General features: G+C 46.6%; 1 protein-coding gene across 3 annotated transcripts in view; it reads left to right on the forward strand.

The window, feature by feature from the left end:
• MAPK8IP1 (mitogen-activated protein kinase 8 interacting protein 1) overlaps window positions 1–23,358 on the forward strand; it is a 74,516-nt gene that overhangs the window by 38,642 nt on the left and 12,516 nt on the right. For 2 of the 3 annotated variants that reach the window (XM_040409132.1, XM_040409134.1), the window contains exons 3-7: window positions 3,942–4,166; window positions 7,908–7,989; window positions 14,207–15,028; window positions 20,667–20,736; window positions 21,766–21,938. In XM_040409132.1, the coding sequence (XP_040265066.1) occupies window positions 3,942–4,166; window positions 7,908–7,989; window positions 14,207–15,028; window positions 20,667–20,736; window positions 21,766–21,938 (1,372 nt within the window). The remainder of the gene's footprint in view (window positions 1–3,941; window positions 4,167–7,907; window positions 7,990–14,206; window positions 15,029–20,666; window positions 20,737–21,765; window positions 21,939–23,358) is intronic. The other variant, XM_040409133.1, reaches the window with a different exon arrangement.

Below are 23,358 nucleotides of genomic sequence, written 5' to 3' on the forward strand. Positions count from 1 at the left end.
GGGTATTGTGGATGTGCTAGTGGCCATCTAGCAACCCATGTCCTCAGCTCTATACACAAAATCCCGGTGACAGGTTCCCTTTAAATAGAACCCGCTGCGCCCTTACGGCTGTGCGGTTCTAGACCGCAGCGGAGCCGCGTCTAAACTGCAACACGAATCCGCAGTGTGGTCGTACCATAAGAAAGTTTGGGGATTTATATTAATGAAGTTTAATTAGCTCATAAATATAAGGTTTTACAGCTTTCTAATATCCTTTTTGTGTTTAAATTCCTCACCAATTTCAGGGTCTGTGTCTTCTGTCAGTGAATGAGAACACTTGTTTATATTCAGAGGTAGCAAACTTTAACCCCATCCTTCAGTTACAATTGTATCCACTGTGAGTGAAACAGCCTGGACTCCAGACTGATACATTGTAGCAACTAAGTAGACTCGTGTATCTCAGCCTTGAGCAGGACTAGCTATGTGTAGGGGTCTCATACTGACCTCAAATGAATGTCGTGAGGAATGGAAATGAAGTATATGTGACAGTTGTATAGCATTTCATGTATACAGTGATAAATCTTCATATACAAAAAAAATGTACTTGAAATTTTTGTTTCCTGTAGTCCGTAGGCGGCACAGAACAAATAGGGGGGAAACTAATGTGTTCTGTGCTGCCGCAGGACGTCCAGGAAATGCAAAATTTCTTTAAAGAGGTTCTCTGGGCTTTTTTTTTTATATTGATGACCTATCCTCAGGATAGCACAAATAATAAATAGTAGAGCAGCACAACCGGACCTTTAGGCTGGGTTCACACGGGCGTGACGGATTGGCTCAGGATGCGTTCAGGGTGCGTTCAGTGAAACTCGCACTATTTTGCAAGCAAGTTCAGTCAGTTTTGTCTGCGATTGCGTTTAGTTGTTCAGTTTTTTCCGCGCGGGTGCAATGCGTTTTGATGCGTTTTTCACGCGCGTGATAAAAAACTGAAGGTTTACAAACAACATCTCTTAGCAACCATCAGTGAAAAACGCATCGCACCCGCACTTGCTTGCGGATGCAGTGCGTTTTTCACGCAGCCCCATTCACTTCTATGGGGCCTGTCCTGCGTTACAAACGCAGAATATAGAACATGCTGCGATTTTAAAGCATTGCAGAAGTGATGCGTGAAAAAAAACGCTCATGTACACAGATCCATTGAAATGAATGGTGCCGGATTCAGTGCGGGTGCAATACGTTCACCTACCGCATTGCACCCGCGCGGAAATCTCGCCCGTGTGAACTCAGCCTTAGGCTGAGTTCACACGGGCGAGATTTCCGCGCGGGTGCAATGCAGTAGGTGAACGTATTGCACCCGCACTGAATCCTGCACCATTCATTTCAATGGGTCTGTGTACATGAGCGTTTTTTTTCACGCATCACTTCTGCAATGCTTTAAAATCGCAGCATGTTCTATATTCTGCGTTTGTAACGCAGGACAGGCCCCATAGAAGTGAATGGGGCTGCGTGAAAAACGCATTGCATCTGCAAGCAAGTGCGGGTGCGATGCGTTTTTCACTGATGGTTGCTAAGAGATGTTGTTTGTAAACCTTCAGTTTTTTATCACGCGCGTGAAAAACGCATCAAAACGCATTGCACCCGCGCGGAAAAAACTGAACAACTAAACGCAATCGCAGACAAAACTGACTGAACTTGCTTGCAAAATAGTGCGAGTTTAACTGAACGCACCCTGAACGCATCCTGAGCCAATCCGTCACGCCCGTGTGAACCCAGCCTAAGACCAAAAACCGGGATGCAACAGCCGCGATGGGACCGCAGATCCACAGCAGTCCAGGAACAGCAATGAAAGATGATAGTCACAGCAGCATGTCCAGTGCGTCATTTATTGGAAGCCTAGAGTGCACACACAAACAAAGTACGACGTTTCGGCCTTTGTCAAGTATACAAAAGGTAAAAACTGGCAATGTTAAATACAAATATGTGACCTCTCCCACCAGAAGTTGGAGCCAATCATTAAAAAGCTCAGCCCAGTCAATATATCAGTGCAATTATAAACAGCCTGTTCTGTAATCAGGCCATCTGCAACATATAATAAAATAAATCTGTACCTGAAACATATATGCCTCGTCAGGTCAGAGTGGTGATAGGGAGCACATGTGGAGGAAAAAAGAGCTGAAATGGATCTTCACATTTCAATCGCTACAACCCCAGGGACTCAATATTGAATTTAATGTAAACAGTATAGATAGGTAGGTAGGGTTCTATTCATGTCTGACTCAGTATAGACAATGGTTTTAATGGTAGATTATGGTTTATTTGTATCATTTTGCTTTGATCAGTAAGTTCACATGTTTATTCACAATACACATCTGTGTTGTGTATCTGATACATTGTTTCGCCCGGTTCCGTTGGATTTAAATACTTTCTTTCCCATATCCACCATATCTTAAATGGCCATGTTCTATATGTGTCCGACCTCATGAAATGTCTATTTAGATACTTTGCTTTGCCCTTGTGTGGTTGTCCGTATGGGAGATAGGTGTCTGTCCCCATTGACACACACATGTCGAACAGTTAGGTCTGTTGATAGGACCTTCCAGTTGGCTGTACTTTCATGTGTGCAAAGGTCCTTGCGCTCAACACGTGAGCATCGTGTGACTCAATGACACATTATGCACGTGACTGACGGCGTTAGCGCGGTGACGTAATGGACATGCGCACTGTGATCGGCTAGACGCCGAGATGGATGGGAATGTGTCTAGCGTGACCTGACGAGGCATATATGTTTCAGGTACAGATTTATTTTATTATATGTTGCAGATGGCCTGATTACAGAACAGGCTGTTTATAATTGCACTGATATATTGACTGGGCTGAGCTTTTTAATGATTGGCTCCAACTTCTGGTGGGAGAGGTCACATATTTGTATTTAACATTGCCAGTTTTTACCTTTTGTATACTTGACAAAGGCTACTTTGTTTGTGTGTGCACTCAAGGCTTCCAATAGATGACGCACTGGACATGCTGCTGTGACTATCATCTTTCATTGCTATCCTCAGGATAGGTCATCAATATCAGATCGGCGGGGGTCCGACACCTGGCCAGTTGTATGAGGAGACGGCACATGTCATCTCTCTTCCTGCTCACCACTGTATGTCTATGGGACAGCAGAAGAGGACCGGAAGAGAGAAGGGCGACGGCACGTGCGTACAGCGCGCCCCCCGTCTCCTCATACAGCTGATCAGTGGGGGTGCCCAGTGTCAGACCCCTGCCAATCTGATATTGAGGATAGGTCATCATCAATATGAAAAAAAAAAAGCCCGGAGAACCTCTTTAATATTTTAAGAAACTGGCCATCAAACTTCCAGAGAAAAAGATAAGACTGCATTTTTTTTCTTGCATTTTGAGGGTAATCTGTTACTATATATCACTGTACAAAACGTGGCATTGCCTGTAATATATAATGGCTTATATAGTAGGTGACAGGTCCCACCTATCTGATTATAACTGCAGGTCTGGACCGGCGTCCATGTTTTTATATGTTGTATTTATGGCTTGTTAGACCTCAGGTCATGCTTATGTCAGCTACTTATCCCCCTCCTGCATCATCCATCTGCTCCTCTCTCTGTCTGCCTTCATCGTCAATGCCTGGCCTGCTAATCACTATTCTTCCCGAGTGCCCGTCCTGTGACGTCTACGCCAATCCGGCTCTTCAGTGACGCTGCTGCTCCACCGGTGACATTCTCCACCAGTTGATTATCATCACTATCTGCTCCATGATCCCCTGCTCCGTGCTTTGCTTTTCAGTTATGACAGTGACGCTCGGGGACATTTTAACATTGTCCCTCTCTGTCCCCCCCCCAGGCAGTCATGCTATTCACCCCCCCCTCACCCTCCCAGCAAATGATGTCACTCTGTCCCTCTCCCTCCCCCTGGTCCCATGACTCTGTCTCCTGATCCCCCAGAGCCGCCTGCGTGCTGAGCCTGGTCCTGCCCCGGGAGGGGGGGGAGCTGCCAGTCGGATCCAGGCAGAGATGCTTCAGCTGGACCTGATTGATGCCGGCCAAATCTCTGAAGAAGAGAACTTGCCTCCGGTGGAGCCCAGGCCGATTCTCCCAGCAACTATGGACACCTACAGACCTAAGAGACCTACAACTCTCAACCTGTTTCCGCAGGCGCCACGCACACAGGTATGGCACACCGCTTGGCACCTACACTGACATTTTTTGAATCCGTCATGTTGTCTGTCTGAATATACAGTAGTAAAATATATACTATAGTCACCTAACTGACAAGATAGGTCACGCACACACACAGCTCTCTATAGAAGTACCTCTAACGCCCTAATATTGTATGTTCTTGGTATAACATAGTCACCTAGTGTGCCGTAGCAAATTCATCAAGATTGCTGTGCCACCCAAATTCACCAACGACATTTTATCCTTAGGGGAAACACGGTTTCAATGGGCCTTCTATCTACATGACCCACCTTGGTACACATGGCCCTATGCCGCAGGAATATCATAGTGCATTATTTGGTTAAACCATCCACTTCATGGGAAAACAGTTTTTTTTTAAAGGGTACTTTCAAAAATTTTCTTTCCAAGCAAGCAAAAAAAAAAGTTTAGTGCCAAGATAAATACTGCCATATGGTGCTGATACATAGTACACAGCTCCCATATAAATAGTGCCCTAACAGAGTGCACCCATAATACAAGCAGCTGCAGTGCCGCCATTACAGTGCCTCGTTTCTCTTGTGCCGCTCTTGGCAGGAAGTTACGGTTGAATAGCCAATCAGAGGCTGCTCACAAGTAACTTCCTCTTCCTGTGACAAGAGGAAGAAGCGATCCGGGGCCACGGCCATTGGACACTGTCATGAATCCTGGACTGTCCTATGGAATTAAATGTCCTAGGATGCTTGCATATTGAGCTTTTTATAAAATATGAATTGATTGATGTAAGACTGCTAAAGGGCATAGAAATGAACGAAAATTGAATTTTTTTCTAAATTGAACCTATATTGTCCCAATGGACATCTACGTTTTAGGGAATGTCATACACCTATGTAACAGTGTACAATCAATGTTTATAAATTATGCAGGATACTGCATTTTATCTGGTTACTGTGGCACGTATCCTGGTAGCCATGTTGGTATGTGCAACCACTAAACCCCAACGTGTAGATATAAATTTCACGTATGATGCATTACTGTTCTAGGAGCCCCCTTCCCCATGTAGATTGCCGCCATAGATGCTGCACTACCTACATCATCAGTTCTCATGAAGCCTGTGAACAGAGGGTATAGCACTGTTCATCCTGATCTTTCTGGTTCTACCGTGACACACAAGGCTGACCTTACCTTGGATGGTGCTTTGTGTGGTACCTTCCGTTGGATGCTACCCTTCTTTAAGTGATACGCTGTCATATGTCGGCCAAATAAACATTTCATACAGTGTGAACCAGTGTACGGTACAATGCCACATAATGCACCGTACAGTGTAAATACTGCCATACAGTGCTCACGTAATACCAACATACACTTAGATTGTGACCCCCACTGGGGACAGCATGATGCTAATGTCTATAAAGTGCTGCAGAATATAGTAGCGCTATATAAATGTATAAAATAAATAAAAAATAAATAAATACAGCTTCATACATACGGTAATCTAATAACAGTGCAGTATAATGTCTAAATAATATTGCTATACAGTGTCATAGGTGATAGTATTATTTGGGTTGGTGACAATTTTGGGTCCCAGGCCATTTGTGATGCTCCTTTCAGCAGGGGAGGGTGATGTGTGACTGCACAGACGGCACACCCCTAATATTGGCTCTGGTGACACTTACACAGGCAGAGCGGTAAGTGAAAGAGTGCCGGGCGAGTAATGTAACCTTGTGTAACACCGTAGACATATGCACAATTGGGGTACTGTGGGAAGCTGGGCATCGGGGGCCCTAATGGTCGTGGCATCCAGATCTTTCACCCCGATTCTGCACATGGTGCCCCCACCAGCTTCACTGCATCCAGCTACACTCCCTAGTTTGTTGGGATAGCAGTGTTATTTAGTCAACTCTCTGGCCATGTTATTTGGGCACTGTATGATATGGTTATGTATCAGTGTATTATTTGGGCACGATATGGCACACCAAGGCAGGGTGTCATTAGGACACACTGGGCTCCATCTAACCTTAGGCTGGCCCTGGTCACAGAGACAAAGATAACTCAGTTTTGTACATTTCCAAGCCAGGGACGAAGGGCGACGTTTCTCTTAAAGGGGAGCTTTATGTCTCAGCATGTCAGAATATCCTGGTCCTGTGACCAGTAATCTCTGCTAGAAAATGTGTAATCCTTTCAGCCGCTGCTAATGGGATGAGCGCAGGCAAATAGCTTATCACCCCCCCCCCCCCATGCTGTCAATCAGATTCCTTGTCTATGCCCCTCGTGTTGTCGTTTCGCTGTCGTTTCTCCAGTTTCTCCATTAGCATTAGTTGCTATATTAACAGTAACTGGGGAAAAACGGCCGTGTTGAGTCATCCGGATCCTTCCCCCACACTAATGTCCCTAATTGTATAACCCAGAAAGCACCGCAGTGATGACCCCTGTCTGTGGGCGTTTTGTTTTTGCCTCCTTTCTTCATAATTTCTCAAAGAAATGCCACAGACTGATTGACGTCTATAGAGTGCATCTCCGAGGGCTGCAGATGCTATTATCGGTCACCCCTATGGAGTTATCCCATTGAAAACCACTATAGTCAGCCCCTCCCTAGCTTCAATTGGCTGATAACAGTGTCGTGTCATAGTCAAACATGTGGCGGCAGTCTGATCGGATCATGTATGCTCGCTCATTGGCAGCACATCTGCAAGTAGAGGATGTGCTGACAACATAATGTGTAGGTACTGGGGGCTGAACGATCGTAGTAACGATCATTCATCCCCCACGCACTTTCCGTCAGCCTGTGGTGTGTGATGTAGTGATGCTTCTTATTGCCTGTACTGTTTGGGGAAGAGTGATAAATATCTGCAGCACATCTTCCCATGTAAATAAGGGATATGCTGACAAAATGATGTAAAAATATGAAGGGGGGGGGGGGTTGAACGATCGTAGTAAAGATGATTTATCCCCCATGTACTTTCCATCAGCCTGTGGTGTGTCCCGTTGTGTAGTGATGCTTATTTATGGAGATACGTGATAAATATCTGCAGAACATCTCCCCATGCATTGGGGATGAATGGTTGTAGTAACGATCATTCATCCCCCATGTACTTTCCATCAGCCTGTGGTGTGTCCAAGTGTGTAGTGATGCTTGTTATTGCCTGTAGACACTTTATGGAGATATGTGATAAATATCTGAAGAACATCTCCCCATGTAAATACGGGTTGTGCTCACAACATGATGTAAAAGTATGGGGGCTGAACGATCGTAGTAATGATCATTCATCCCCCGTGAACTTTCCATCAGCCTGTGGTGTGTCCCGGTATGTAGTGATGCTCCTTATTGCCTGTAGACACTTTTTGGAGATATGTGATAAATATCTGAAGAACATCTATCCATGTAAATAGGGGTTGTGCTCACAACATGATGTAAAAGTATGGGGGCTGAATGATCGTAGTAATGATCATTCATCCCCCGTGAACTTTCCCTCAGCCTGTGGTGAGTCCCGGTATGTAGTAATGCTTGTTATTGTCTGTAGACACTTTTTGGAGATATGTGATAAATATCTGAAGAACATCTCCCCATGTAAATAGGGGATATGCTGACAACATGATGTAAAAGTATGTGGACCGAACGATTGTAGTAACGATCATTCTTTCCCTGTGCACTTTCCATCAGCCTGTGGTGAGTCCCGGTGTGTACTGATGCTTCTTATCGCTTGTAGACACTTTTTGTGGATTCGTGGTAAATGTCTAATTTTGTACTTTTTACAGGACACTTTAAATAACAACTCCCTGGCAAAAAAATACACCTGGCAAGACAGAGTGTCCCGATCTTCCTCCCCACTTAAGACAGGTAAGTGAGACAGAGCACGGGCCGCACTAATGGAATATTTATAGTATCCGGGGCCGGACGCAAGTGAGGATCTATTTGCAAAAAAGACTGCAGACTGTACATGTGCAAAATATCTGGAATACAAAATACAATTCTGTAACGTAAAATGTTGTTTTGTAACATCGGATAAAGTTTTGTATGGAGTTCTGAGGTAATAAATCAGAATTATGAGAGTAAAAAGTCATAATTAAAAGGCATCTGTCAGCAGTTTTGTACCTATGACACTGGCTGACCTGTTACATGTGGACTTGGCAGCTGAAGGCATCTGTGTTGGTCCCATGTTCATATGTGCCCGCATTGCTGAGAAAAATGATGTTTTAATATATGCAAATGAGCCTCTAGGAGCAACGGGGGCGTTGCCATTACACCTAGAGGCTCTGATCTCTCTGCAGCTGCCGCTTCCTCTCCACTTTGATTGACAGAACCAGGTATGATGAAGTTTTCACTGCCTGTGTAACACCCCAGAGTGGTGTTACAACTTCTGCACCCTGCTACTATCTCTAATGGGCTAACAAAACGTCATCTTATGTATTTTGTTCAGGTCCTCCACAATGTGCATTCCTAATATCTTTATGCAATTGTTCATATGTAATGTGCCTGGTTCACCAGCAGGTGGTAGCGTTTATGGCAGAGCTATCTTAGACAGAATGGAACTCACCATTCCATTCTCCCCCCTTTTGGGCAGAAGTGGACGAGTCCTACTGGCTACCAGAAGGAGATGGGGCAGTTCTGGTTGAGACTCCATGTGGGAGCTGACAGGACACTAGTCCTTGGCTGAAACTAAGTTAAAGAGTGGAGTGCAGCATAAAGAAGGAATCAAAGTCATTAGGCTAGCCTGTCAGTACAGCAGAGAGGAAGATCTAAAGCAGAGTGGAGTTTGCCTGCTAATTCATGCTAAAGCCTGCTGGAACCAAGACAAAGCCTGAAAACTGTTTGGAGAAATGTTTATTCAAGTAAAGCTGCCATTGAACTTCATCTCAAGGTCTGGACTCAAGTTATTCTTTTATCCCTCAATTATTCCCCCTATTTATTGCTTTGGAGCCAAAGCCTGGGATCCAGCCGTATCCAGGTAGGAGCACCGTGACACACATACAGAGACATTTAAGCTGCACTATACCACTCGGCATTTCCTACGTCTGGGTCGCATTATAGAGGGCCCTAGAGCAGGCACCTGTTGCACCTGGCCCTGTCAATCAAAGTGCAGAGGATGGGGAAGTTGCAGAGAGAGCTGAGCCTCCAGGTGTAACAGCAACGCCCCAGTTGTTCCTAGAAGCTCATTTGCATATAATAAAACATCATTTTCTCAGCAATGCAGGCACATATGAACATGGGACCAACACAGATGTGCACATGTAACAGATCAGCCCGTGTCATAGGTACAAATCTGCTGACAGATGCCCTTTAAGAGATATAGGCCGTGATTTATCAAGATTGGCTTGTGCTACTCCTGTCTCGACAGACCTCATCATTAGGCCTCTTGCACACGACCGTATGCCCTCCGACACATACGGTCCGTGAGCAGGCTATATATCCCAGAGCGGCATTGATCGTGCACACGGGAGCGCACAGCATCATAGATTACAACAGGGATGGACTGGGACAATAAAGTGGCCCTGGACTTCAGCCAGACCGGCCCACTTTATTTTTCCCAAACACACTCAAAAAAAAACATAAGTAAAAACATATAGCATAAGATGTTATATACGGTATGTATCATCCACAGATTCCCCATAACGGTGCCATCCACAGATCCCCCTCCATAACGGTGCCATCCACAGATCCCCTTCCATAACGGTGCCATCCACAGATCCCCCTCCATAACAGTGTCATCCACAGATCCCCCTCCATAATGGTGCCATCCACAGATCCCCTCCATAAGTGTCATCCACAGATCCCCCTCCATAACAGTGTCATCCACAGATCCCCCTCCATAATGGTGCCATCCACAGATCCCCCCCATAAGTGTTATCCACAGCCCCCCCCCCCCCATAAGTGTCATCCACATGACAGACCCCCCCCCATAACAGTGCCATCCACGGATCCCCCTCCCTATAACAGTGCCGTCATCCATAGATCCCCCTCCCCGCCACTCACAGTAGTATACATTAATAAATCGGTATCCTGCAGGCTGCAGACAGTAACTTTAATTTTAACACAGCGCTCATCTCTTTACTACCTTACATTCAGCTCCCGCCTCCAGCCTCCAGTAACAAGTGCGGGCGGCAGCGCTCACTCACTGACGTCACGCGCCTGCGCCGCCTAGTGGGAGGAGCAGGCGTGTGACGTCAGTGAGTGAGCGCCGCCCCCACACTGCCTGCTGTTACTGGAGCTGAGTCAGTGTAAGATAGTAAAGAGATGAGCGCTGATTTTAAAGTTAACACACTGACAGCAAAAAAATTAAAATGGCTCGGGACCGGCCGGGCCCCCCCGGGGTCCGGGCCCCTTACTGGGGTATCGGCTTTACCCCCCTGATGGCGGCCCTGGCCGGCCCATAATTCGATCGGCCCACCGGGATTCTCCCGGTACTCCCGATGGCCAGTCCATCGCTGGATTACAATGATGCTGTGCACTTCAGGCTGCCGTGGGACTATTGTCCCGCACTGATAGGATCATATGAGTGCGGGACAATAGTCCCACGGCAGCCCGACGTGCACAGCATCATTGTAATCTATGATGCTGTGCACTCCCGTGCGCACGATCAATGCCGCTCCGTGACATATGGCCCGCTCACGGACCATATGTGTTGGAGGGCATACGGTCGTGTGCAAGAGGCCTTAATTAAATGCCTCCCAAAGCAGTCTGTGACAGACTGAAATCTACTTCAGCTCGAGCTGGCATAGATTTCAGTCATCATTTATTTCTGGTGTAAATGATGACAAAGGTGCTGCTGGCCCTGTCCACACCCCACCCTCGCCACGCTCCCTTTTTGGAAACTGATGAGGGCAGCATAAAAACCCCAGTTAGTATTAATGGTGTTTAAAAAGCTGCAAACCAGGTTCTGAGAAAATAAGTAAGAATTCAAATATAAGAAGTCAGAATTCTGCAATAAAATGTCCAGATTCTTAAAGGAAACCCGTCATCAACGTTGTGCTGCCCATACTAACGGAAGAATAAAGTAGAGACAGGCGAGTTGATGTCAGCGGTCTGTCATTAAAAAGTTAAAAGTAAGTTGGTTGCCGAGAACCAACATCACAATCATTGCAGACCGGGCCTGGAAAAGAGTCCCGGCCACCTGAGAAGAGTCCTGGTTATTCATGCTGATGACTGACCGTCTTCTACCTAGTTTTCTCCCTTTCTCTCTAGGAGAGAACTGCCAATCCTCAGGAGATGGACGGGGAGAGCAGGAGATTATAATAACCAGGACTCTTCTCAGGACCTGGGCTGCAATGGTTATGATGCTGGTTCTCGGCAGCCACTTACTTTTAGCTCATGAGTGACACACCGCTGAAATCAGCATTTCTGTCACTATTTTTTGCTGCCCTCACAGCATGTCTGCGCCTGGAATCTGTCTAAAAATTGGCGCAACTAGGGTTTCTACAACTTTTTCAGAGTTGCTGGGAAAAGGGTGAGGATTTGCAGGAAAGGACGGAGCCCAAGGTGCAACATTTTGGCATGAAATTCTCTCTTTATACCAATAGTTGGTATAGAGTTAGACACAAAGGAGGTCATTTACTAACAGATATACACCAAGGTTATTTGCGCCGCAATTGGCGACTTTTCCCCATTCACGCCAGGTCTAAAAAGGGGCCATCTCATTTATCATTTTCTAGAAAATGGTCTAAATCTACGCCAGCAAGGGAGCTGGCGTGGATTTAGACAGGCGGTGGATATGACTAAGTTATGTAGAGGCCGGTGCATTTACATAAATATGACGCATTTACCGTAATAAATGACCCCCAAAGTGTCATCCATGCACCAGATTTATCATCCAGCCTGAGCCCCTGTGATGAGATTGGTGCAGGTCTAGACCGCCGGTCTAAGCTTACACCATCTCTAGAATTTGTATCTGTCCCAGAATTCTGGGAAAATATTAGAAGATGAACAGTGAGGAATTAAAGGGGTTGGGGGTCCGACACCCTGGACTCCTGCAGATCAGCTGTTCGAGAAGGCACCGGCGCTCCTGTGAGAGCACCCCTTTAATAATTCTGGAAACTCCACTCACTATTCCATTTATCTCAGAACTCCTACTTGTTATCTATGAATTACTACATCAGAATTCGGAGACGTTTTCTTCTACCTGGCCCCAGGGCTTTTTTGCAATTTCATGAGACGATTTAGTTTTGTAAAATTTTTTGCATGTTTTTTGTTATTGTTGATGCATTTTGTGTTCGACAGGATTTTATACCACAGCATGTAGTGTTTGCAAATAGCGCTCCATATGGCTCCCTTTAATATTGACTGATGCCAGACACAGACGTGCCAGCGTGTCCTATCTGTTCTCAAACATTCAGATAATACTAGAATTACAGAACCCTGGCATCGAAAGTAAATCTGAAGAAGAGAAATATTGTAACCAGAAAAAAAAAAGGGTGGCGATGGAAGTACCTTAGACATTATTCTATACAGAATATGCCTCGTTGGTTCCACCATCACATAATCAGCCTCTCTGAATAATGGCAAAGTCAGTGACAGTGCCCCCATAATACAACAGTCAGTACACCCCCCGACAGTGTTAGCTAATGTCCCCGTAACAGTGAGAGCCACATTAAGTGGGACAGGTGTCAGTGTCAGCCATAGTCGGCAACCCACAACTTTGTGAGCTGCAGTGACCCAGTAACAGTGTCAGTCACTGTCCCATAACATCGTGAACCACAGTTCCCCAATAACAGTGTCAGTCACCGCCCCATAACATTGTGAACCACAGTCCACCATTTACAGTGTCAGTCACTGTCCCAGAATATCGTGAACCACAGCCCCCCAATAACAGTGTCAGTCATTAGCCTATAGCATTGTGAACCACAGCCCCCCAATAACAGTGTCAGTCACTGCCCCATAATATCGTGAACCACAGTCCCCCATTTACAGTGTCAGTCACTGCCCCATAACATTGTGAACCACAGCCCCCCAATAACAGTGTCAGTCACTGTCCCATAACATCGTGAACCACAGTTCTCCAATAACAGTGTCAGTCACTGCCCCATAATATCGTGAACCACAGTCCCCCATTTACAGTGTCAGTCACTGCCCCATAACATTGTGAACCACAGTTCCCCAATAACAGTGTCAGTCACTGCCCCATAATATCGTGAACCACAGTCCCCCATTTACAGTGTCAGTCACTGCCCCATAACATTGTGAACCACAGTTCCCCAATAACAGTGTCAGTCACTGCCCCATAACATTGTAAACCACAGTCCCCCATTTACAGTGTCAGTCACTGTCCCATAACATCGTTACCACAGCCCCCCAATAACAGTGTCAGTCACTGCCCCATAGCATTGTAAGCCACAGTCTGTGCCCCAATAACAGTATCATCTAGTCAGTGCAGCAAATCATTGTGAGCCATAAAAAGTGCACCAATAAGAGTATCATTGAGTCAGTGTCCCTATAACATAGTGAGCCACAGTCAGTGCCCAATAACAGTGTGAACTACAGTCAGTACCCCCATAACATTGTGATCCTCAGTCAGGGCTCCAATAACAGTATCAGACAGCCGCAGCCATGACCCCCATAGCATTGTCAGTGTCCTTATTACAACCTGCTAGTGTCAGCCACAGTCAGTGCCCCAATAACAGTGTCAGCCACAGTCAGTGCCCCAATAACAGTGTCATCCAAAATCAGTGCCCCAATAACAGTGTCATCCAAAATCAGTGCCCCAATATAGTGTCAGCCAAAATCAGTGCCCCAATATAGTGTCAGCCACAGTCAGTGCTCCAGTAACAGTGTCAACCAAAATCAGGGACTCCATAACATTGTATGAGACAATGTCAGTTTTTCACGTTTCCACAAGAGTGATGTCACCCTGTGAAGGTCTCCCCACTCTGCAGGCACCAAAAAGGGGTTAACATGAGCTTTCCCTCTTTCTAGGAAAGAAAAGGACATGTCAGTATGGTAGTGATCCAGGAATATGGCAAATGCACCAGGCTGGAGGCCTGCTATAGAGCATGAAATGTGTTCTATCTCATGACGTAATACCCTTTGGCCTTATAATGTATGTACCTTTTCTCTTGTTATACAGGAGAGACAACCCCATCCAATGAACATGTGTGTCTCAGTGATGAAGGGAACCCGCCAGCTGTGACACAGGACCGTGGCACCTCCACCGATACACCCTGCAGACGTCACAACACCACCCAGAGTGCCAACGATCCTACTGGACGTTCTTCTAATAGGTCACGCTTGGATCTTCATAGAGACCGCATACGCTACCAGACAGATGTACGACTGGAGCCTACAGAAGAGATATTCCTGACACCCGTTCAGAGGTGCTCAGACCCTCCAGAACCTGAAAGACCATTTGTATCACAGGCTGGACCCTGCCGCATGTCAGTCAGCTCAGACGCAGACATTAATGTCCGTCCGAACAATGGGGGCAGACATCAGCTGTCAATCAGTGAGGAGGAAGAAGAAGGAGAAGATGGGGTGGGGTATCTTGGATGTCCGGGAAGGGTTGGCGGTCCTCGTAGACTTCAGAGGTCATCGGTCAGCTCGGACACCAGTGGCTTATCTTATGACTCTGTCAAGTACACATTAGTGGTTGACGATAACGTGCAGCTACAGTTGGTCAGTCTGCGACAGTGTTACGCGGGGTACAGCGATGACAGCGACAGCGGCACCGTGTACGACAACTGTGTGTCCTCACCATATGAGTCAGCCATTGGTGAGGAGTATGAAGAGGAAGAGGAAGAAGAGGTGGGGGCAGCCGGGAGGGAGGGAAGCAGAGTCCGTAGGTCTATGTGCCTATCGGACACCTCTTCTCCAGAAGGCGATGTCTCTTACTCCAAAAAGTTCCTCAACGTCTTCATGAATGGACGGTCACGCTGTACGAGTGAGTTTACGAGTGAGCTAATTTGTTCCAATCTACTAATATATTTCATGTGTGTGGCCCTGTCGCGTTTCAGTGCATATGTGTGTATACGGGCACATGTATTAAAGTACGGGCACTTGACCTTGTGAGGAACATCTGCGCCAAGTGTATGTAAATTTGCATTTTATGTTTTATCTGTCCATTTTTGGATAGAACCGCATATTGGTTTCTTACATAAGGAACGTCCTGTAGATTATTCTTCGTGCGCTGTCTGCCGCTGCATGAACAATTTGGCAAGAGAATCTGGTGCAAAAAATTTCTATAATTTGACACGTTCAATGTTCAAGATGATTGCAGTTCTGCACAGATGATACTTTCATACATGTGCCCAACTGTGTCTTTTACATTAGTAAGAATATACCCAAGGAAGTCTTAGGGCTCATGCAGGGTCGGACTGGGGTGCCTAGGGCCCACCCGTAAAATTTATTTTAGGGGCCCACCGTACGGGTACATTCAAATATAATAAATAATCTAACAAGTTTTTTTTATGAACATAGGCTGGCTGAGGTGCTGTACACTGAATATATGTATGTAGTGCAGTAAGTTTACTGTGTTATGTGCACGGCGTGGGAGACTAGGGGCCCACCTTGCTCAGGGGCCCACCCGGGGATTCACCTGTACCCCTGTGGGCCAGTCCAAGCCTGGGCTCATGCACACGGCCGTGTTTTGCATCCGTGTCTGATCTGCATTTTTTGCAGATTGCTCACAGACCCATCCATTTCTATGGGTCCGCAACATCATATGGATGTCATCCGTATGTCCATTCCACAAATTATAGAACATCTTGTCCATATTTCTAGTATGAGGAGTGAGAAAAATGCACAGTTCACACGGAAAGTATCCATAGTTTGCAGATCTGTGGTTTGTGGACCGCAATACGGACACAGTCGTGTGGCTAAGGCCTTAAGGCTGTATTAGACCTGCAGATTAGCAGGCGATTGTCGGGGAGGGAAGCGTTTTTTTTCTTCCTGGCAATCGCCTGCCTGTTAACAGAGGAGACCGCTGATATTACATGCAGCGATCTCCTCCACAGTATAGGGAGGAGCGATTGCTTATACCGTCGCTCATCCCCATACTGAGCCGGCAGCAGAGCGTGATTACACAGCACAATCCGCCGCCTGCAAACAAGGATTTTTAAACCTGTTGAAAGATTCCAATTGTATTTGCTCATTCATCGGGTAATCAGAGGCAGTATTACACTGCCAGATCATCGCTAACGAGTGTTATTACGAATGCTCGTTAGCGATGATCTGGCAGACTAACTGCCTGTCTAATACAGGCTTCGGTCTGTGTGTCTGTATTAGACAGATAGGTATGAGATGGTAGTGGGGTGGGCTGGCCATAGATCCTACAGGGTACATTTCCCGGTGGGCCGATGGCCAGGGGGCTGCTCGAGCCCTCTTCATGCCGCCAGCCAGGTACATAATTATCAGATGTTCTCAGCATAAGGGCTCGTTCACACGACCGTTGGTGTACCGTATTGCGGACCGCATTTGCGGATCTGCAATACATGGGCACCGTTCCGTTGTCATTCCGCATCACGGATGCGGACCCATTCATTTCAATGGGTCCGCAAATCCGGAAATACGGAACCCTACGGAAGCACTACGGAGTGCTTTCTGGGGTTTCCGTTCCGTGCCTCCGCACCGCAAAAAGATAGAACGTGCTCTATCTTTTTGCGGAACGGAGGGATCGCAGACCCATTCAAGTGAATGGGTCTGCGATCCCCATGCGCCTGCCCCACGGAAGGTGCCCGTGCATTGCGGACCGCAATTTGTGGTTCACAGCGCGGGCACGAGACACCAACGGTCGTGTGAACGAGCCCTTAATTAAAGCTAGAAGCATCACCTAAGCTCCTGGCCAGGGGCCGCAGGCGCCCTCCAGAATCCAGGTCCTCAGGACAGTGATACAGGTAAGGTGGTGGGGGTGGCAGTGGCAGTGTTTTGTGCTGCACTGTGGTATTTGGTTTTTCTGGGGCGGTATTTTGTGCTGCACTACGGTATTGCTGGCCCCGTCTACCTGTTTTGCCTCACTTTCATTCAGTTTGGACCTGCCTTATACATGGGGCTACTTTTAGGGTTTTTTTCCACGTTCATTTTAAATTCCCAGTCCGCCCCTGGATGATAGCTGGATATGAGATGGTAGATGGCAAAGAGGATGAGATTTAAACAAATGCTACCTAAAAGATCTGCGCAGAATCCGCACAGAAATTTGCTTGTGTGTAAATTTATCATGCAGGTTTCCACCTTTGCAATGCATAAGGTAAAATCTGCAGCAAAATCCGCATTCCAATCTGCATGTAACTAAAATAGTTGCAGTTCGTACAATGTATTATATCAGGGCTCAGCTACCTCTGGCACTCCAGCTGTTCTGAAATTACAACTCCCAGCATCCTCCTTTCACTTCCATGGGAGTTACGAGAACAGAGGAGTACCTGTGTATGCTGGGAATTGTAGTTCCACAGCAGCTGGAGTGCCGAAGGTTGCTGACCCATGTATTATCTAATATGATGCCCCAGCTGCTGCAGAACATCATAGTGCAAATATACGACATAGATTGCTTTTGGAAAGGACGAAAGCGTTTAATTTCAAAGGTGGACGTGGCGCTGTCCTTTAGGCCTCATGCACAAAACTGTATTATGACATTCATTTAAGTGCATGGGGCCCAAAGCAGTGGGGGAGGTTTGACTGTCTAAGATTTGGAAAATGTGAACTTAGACTTGATAAGATGCTGGATGATAAATGTGTCTCACCTTCAGGGCTCGTTCACACGAACGTGTGCTTCCCGTTGCCGTATTGCGGACTGCGTTTGCAGACAGGCACCGTTCCGTGGCCATTCCGCCTCATGGATGCGGACCCATTCATTTCAATGGGTCCGCAAATCCGGAGATGCGGAACGGAAGCACGGAACGGAACACTACGGAGTGCTTTCTGGGGTTCCGTTCCGTGCTTCCGCACCGCAAAAAGATAGAACTTGCTGTATCTTTTTGCGGAACAGAAAGATCGAGGACCCATTCAAGTGAATGGGTCTGCGATCCCCATGCGCCTGTCCCACGGACGGTGCCCATGCGTTGCGAACCGCAATTTGCGGTCCACAGCACGGGCACGGGCTTCACACAAACTTTTTTTTAGTTCCGTATACGGAACCATTAATTTCAATGGTTCCGCAAAAAAAACGGAATGTATTCAGTGTGCATTCCATTTCCGTATTTCCGTTCCGTTTAAAGATAGAACATGTCCTATTATTGCCTGCAAATCACATTCCGTGGCTCCATTCAAGTCAATGGGTCCGCAAAAAAAAAAACGGAGCACATACGGAATGTACTCCGTATGTCTTCCGTATCCGTTTCGTTTTTGCGGAACCATCTATTGAAAATTTTATGGCCAGCCCAATTTTTTCTATGTAATTACTGTATACTGTATATGCCATACGGAAAAACGGAACGGAAACACTATTGAAACAAAAAACGTAAAAACTGATCCGTTAAAAACGGCCCGCAAAACACTTAAAAAGCCATACGGTCGTGTGAACGAGCCCTTAGGGTACTTTCACACTTACGTTATTCTTTTCCGGCATAGAGTTCCATCCTAGGGGCTCTATACCGGAAAAGAACTGATCAGTTTTATCCCCACGCATTCTGAATGGAGAGCAATCCGTTCAGGATGCATCAGGATGTCTTCAGTTCAGTCTTTTTGACTGATCAGGACAAAAATAAAACCGCAGCATGCTACGGTTTTATCTCCGGCCAAAAAAACGGAAGACTTGCCTGAATGCCGGATTCAGCATTTTTTTCCATAGGAATGTATTAGTGCTGGATCCGGCATTCAAAATACCGGAATGCTGGATCCATCCTTCCGGTCTGCGCATGTGCAGACCAAAAAAAAGGTGAAAAAAATAAATGCTGGATCCGTTTTTCCGGATGACACCGGAAAGACGGATCCGGCATTTCAATGCATTTTTCAGACTGATCAGGATCCTGATCAGTCTTACAAATGCCATCAGTTTGCATACGTTTTGCTGGCAGGCACTCTTCCGCACACTTCTACTTTACACCACGATTTTTGCCAGAATTCTGGGGCAACTTTGCCGCACAGTTGTCGAGTTAAAGGGGTTGTCCCATGATTACTAAAAAAAAATGAAAATCAGACCTCATATAGTACATGTATAGTACACTCTCTTTCTAACGAAGCTAGAACCAACCCTGTACCTCACATGGATCCAGAAATCAACCCATTCATTGCTCCAATTTGCTGTGCCAGATTCATTTCAAGCTGACAGCTTAGGGGTGTGTCCTTTCTCAGGGGATGTGCCCTTTCTGCTACAGCTCTATCACAGTTGAGGGGACATGTCCTTTCTGCTGCGGCTCCCCAAATCACAGCTCAGGGGGGGTTGCATTTCTGCCGCAGCTCTTTCCCTATCACAGCTCAGGAGGTGTGTCCTTTCTGCCCCAGCTCTCTCCCTATCACAGCTCAGGAGGTGTGTCCTTTCTGCTCCAGCTCTCTCCCTATCACAGCTCAGGAGGTGTGTCCTTTCTTCCCCAGCTCTCTCCCTATCACAGCTCAGGAGGTGTGTCCTTTCTGCCCCAGCTCTCTCCCTATCACAGCTCAGGAGGTGTGTCCTTTCTGCTCCAGCTCTCTCCCTATCACAGCTCAGGAGGTGTGTCCTTTCTTCCCCAGCTCTCTCCCTATCACAGCTCAGGAGGTGTGTCCTTTCTGCCCCAGCTCTCTCCCTATCACAGCTCAGGAGGTATGTCCTTTATTCCCCAGCTGTCTCCCTATCACAGCTTAGGGGTTATGTTCTTTCTGCTGCAGCTTTCTCTCTCTATCACAGCTCCCCAAAGAAGATCCATGTTTTGGCAATGGAAGGATAGAGCTGAGCATGTGCGTCAACCTCAGTGAAGTGGACAGAAAAATAAGGAAAAGAACAAACAGCAGGTGGCGCTATACAGATACATTTAATTGAATAACTTTGTGGCTTTACTACATTTTTAGTTACATGCCGTTACAAAAGTATTCAGATCCAGGTGCTGGTTTAAAAAATTTAGAATATTTTTCATAGGACAACCTCTGTAAGCAACACCCCTTCCTGAAAAGTCACACCCCTTTTCCCAGGTAAGCCACGTCCAGGTGCCGACCATCTAACGTATGTTGATATTTCAGCCTATGTTGGGGATAAAAAGGATCCTGTCCTCTCAAGTTAGATAAACCTCCACCATTCCATTCAGAACACATACACGCCAAGCATGCACGTGTATTGCAGAAACAGCTATGGGATGTGTATGGCCAGCTTTAGTGTTTCAAAAAGAAGTTCTGCAGCAGCTAAGGCATATATTATAAGAAGTAATATAGCCCCACCACCTACCAGAAATTATAAATTACATCCCGACACTGAAATTCCAAAACCTTATGGCAGAATGAACTTTCTGTTTTGGTTTTTCCATCAAAGATCCAGAATAATCCATCCTATATAATAATACCTGATCTGTGGCTTGCTGTGCATGTATGTCTTCATGTTTCTGTGCTTGTTGGGTTTGTTGCTGATTCCTTCAGGTTTTGGGGAAGGGGCGATACAAGGTGTAATGTTTTCTAGTTTGTAATCTTTTCCGGTGCAGATTCCTTTGGCTTGTTTTCGTGCCTGATAAACGGGGAAGAGCGAGAACAGACGCATCGAGCCGTGTTCAGGTGACTTCACTGATACCTAATATTAATCATGAACGTGACCCAAGGTCAGACTGGTCCTCTAAAATATCATAGGATCCTCAGGTGGGACCAAAGGATCCAGCATGAGACATGACTTTGGAGCCAGTCACTTACCCCTAGGGCAGTGATGGTTAACCTCCGGCACTCCAGCTGTAGTGAAACTACGACTCCCAGCATGCTCCAATAATTTCTGTGGAATTCTGAGAACAGCCAAGCAAGTGTGCATCTTGGGAGTTGTGGCTTTACCACAGCTGGAGTGCCGGAGGTTAGCCATCACAGCCCTAGGGTCTATTTCTTACGGGATGGATCTAGAGATCGGAGAATCGATTCATACGAATAGGTTTGCTCATCGTAAGGAGTTCTTCACCTGCGAGGGGCTGACAAAGTTTCTCCCCCGCCTCTTGATTGACAAGGACGGACATCTTCCCAGGCACTAACAATCTCATGCCTACGCTGCTGCTCCAAGTAGCAGCGCAAGCGCAAAGACTCTGCTTCTGAGGCTGGAAGAGTGATTGTGCATGTGCCGCTACACTTCTAGGTAGCAGCGCATGAACAGTAGCTGCTTCAGAAGTGAAGCTGCGGCTCAGGCACAAGATTGTCAGAGCCGGGCAAGATGTCCGGACCCGTGAATCAAAAGGCAGGAGGAAGCTTCGTCAGCAGCGGGGACAGCCCCTTTGAGATGTAGAACTTGTTAGGGTGGACGGATCTATTCTCTCATTTCTACGTAGATCTTATTAAATATGTCCTGTGTGATAGCAAAGATTACAATGCAATTAAAAGTGCACATGTTTTTTTGTTAATGGAGGATCATGTCTTCTGGTAGACCCAAGGGACTCCAGCCCAACTAGGAGAATAATTCTTCTATAATGGGAATTGCTATATAAGTAATTACCTAATATATTCTTGGACAGGTTTGCTGTGCTGAGTTGCTTTGAACAACGTGTTTGCTAATTAAATGCTACCAGATCTTGTGTTTTAGTTGCATCCCATTAATTATCCCTTCAATGGCAGATTCATGCCTCGTCACCCCGGGGAACTGGAACTGGAGGCAGAGGACCCGCTGCTAGTGGAGGTTAAGGCTGAAGATTACTGGTATGAAGCTTATAACATGAGAACCGGGGAGCGCGGCATCTTTCCTGCCTACTATGCAGTTCAGGTGGCCAAGGATCCCGATCTCCTGTCAGGTATGGGTGCCAGTCTCCACCAACTGGTTGTCACAAAAGCACTGGTGTTAATGTGTTTGGTACCAATGTTCCCTCTGTCTGGAGTCTGCAGCCATTTATGAATTTATTCCTATTGTATCTTGTGTACAAGGTCGTGTGGACCACCAAGGTCACCCCTACAGGTGCTATAAGGCCCTCAGAGAGGGCATCTGTTGCGCTGGCATCCTGTGTCTGCCGCTGGATGCCACGCTTCTCACTCTGCTGGCCTCTGCTTGTGGTCTCCTACTAGTGGCAGTCCCAGCCACCTGCTTTATTAGTGCACCCTGCTACTATCTCTAATGGTTTAACCTGAATGTCATCTGTGTATTTCTATCCAGGTCCTTTATATGGTGCAATTATAATATTGTTGTGTAACTGTTATAAATGTAATTTACCTGGTTCACCAGCAGGTGGCGGCGTTTCTGGCAGAGCTATCTTAGATAGAATTGAACTCACCATTCCTTTCTCCCCCCCACTCACCATTCCTTTCTCCCCCCCACTTTGATCAGAAGTGGGCCAGTCCTGCTTGCTACCAGAAGGAGGTAGGGAGTTCTGGTTTGTTCTGGTTGAGACTCCATGTTGGAGCTGCCATGATTCTAACCTATTTCTTGGCTGACGATAAGTTCAACTAAAAAGTGAAGTGCAGCGTAAAGGAAAAGCCAAGTTACTAAGTCAGCTTGTCAGTACAGCAGGGTGAGAGAAGAATAGAGCAGAGGTGAGTTTGCCTGCCAGTTTAATGCTAAAGCCTGCTGCAACCAAGACAAAGCCTGAAACTTTTATTCAAAGTAAAGCTGCCATTGAACTTCATCTCAAGGTCTGGCCAAAGTCTAGGGTCCGGCAGTATCCAGGTAGGAACACCGTGACACATAACGAGACATTTAGGCCACACTACACCACTTGGTATTCCTACTACACCTGGGCCGCGATATAGAGGCTCCTTGGTGGGGCGCCTGTTGCACTTCCTCAATGGTCGTCCTAAGCCATACTATAGGGTGTGCATGTGCGCCCTCGGTCCTTGGGTATTTAAGGCACTTTCCCCAAGGGAAGGGTGCCTGAGCTCTGCTTGATAACCAACTCTGATTCTCCGCTACTGCCCTGACCTTAGCCTGTTTCTCGTATTGACCCATTGCCTCCTGCCCTGACCTTGGACTTGTTTCTTAGATTTGTTTGTAAGCAGCCTGCCCTGCCTGCTTCACACTGGTATCTCTGACCCCCGTGTGTCAGACACATACCCCGAGACTATCTCAGGAGCTAGAGGCCTGGTGGCTCACCTGCAGCAAAGACCAGATCCCTGTATAGGGGATAAAGGGTGAAAACTAGGGGACTGCCAGGATAACGCCTTTAGAGATAGCCCAAAGTCTAATTGGTTAGTTGGTAGGATGGGTTCACACCCACAGCATCC

Source organism: Bufo bufo, chromosome 10 (assembly GCF_905171765.1).
Source record: "Bufo bufo chromosome 10, aBufBuf1.1, whole genome shotgun sequence".
Classification (NCBI taxonomy): domain Eukaryota; kingdom Metazoa; phylum Chordata; class Amphibia; order Anura; family Bufonidae; genus Bufo; species Bufo bufo.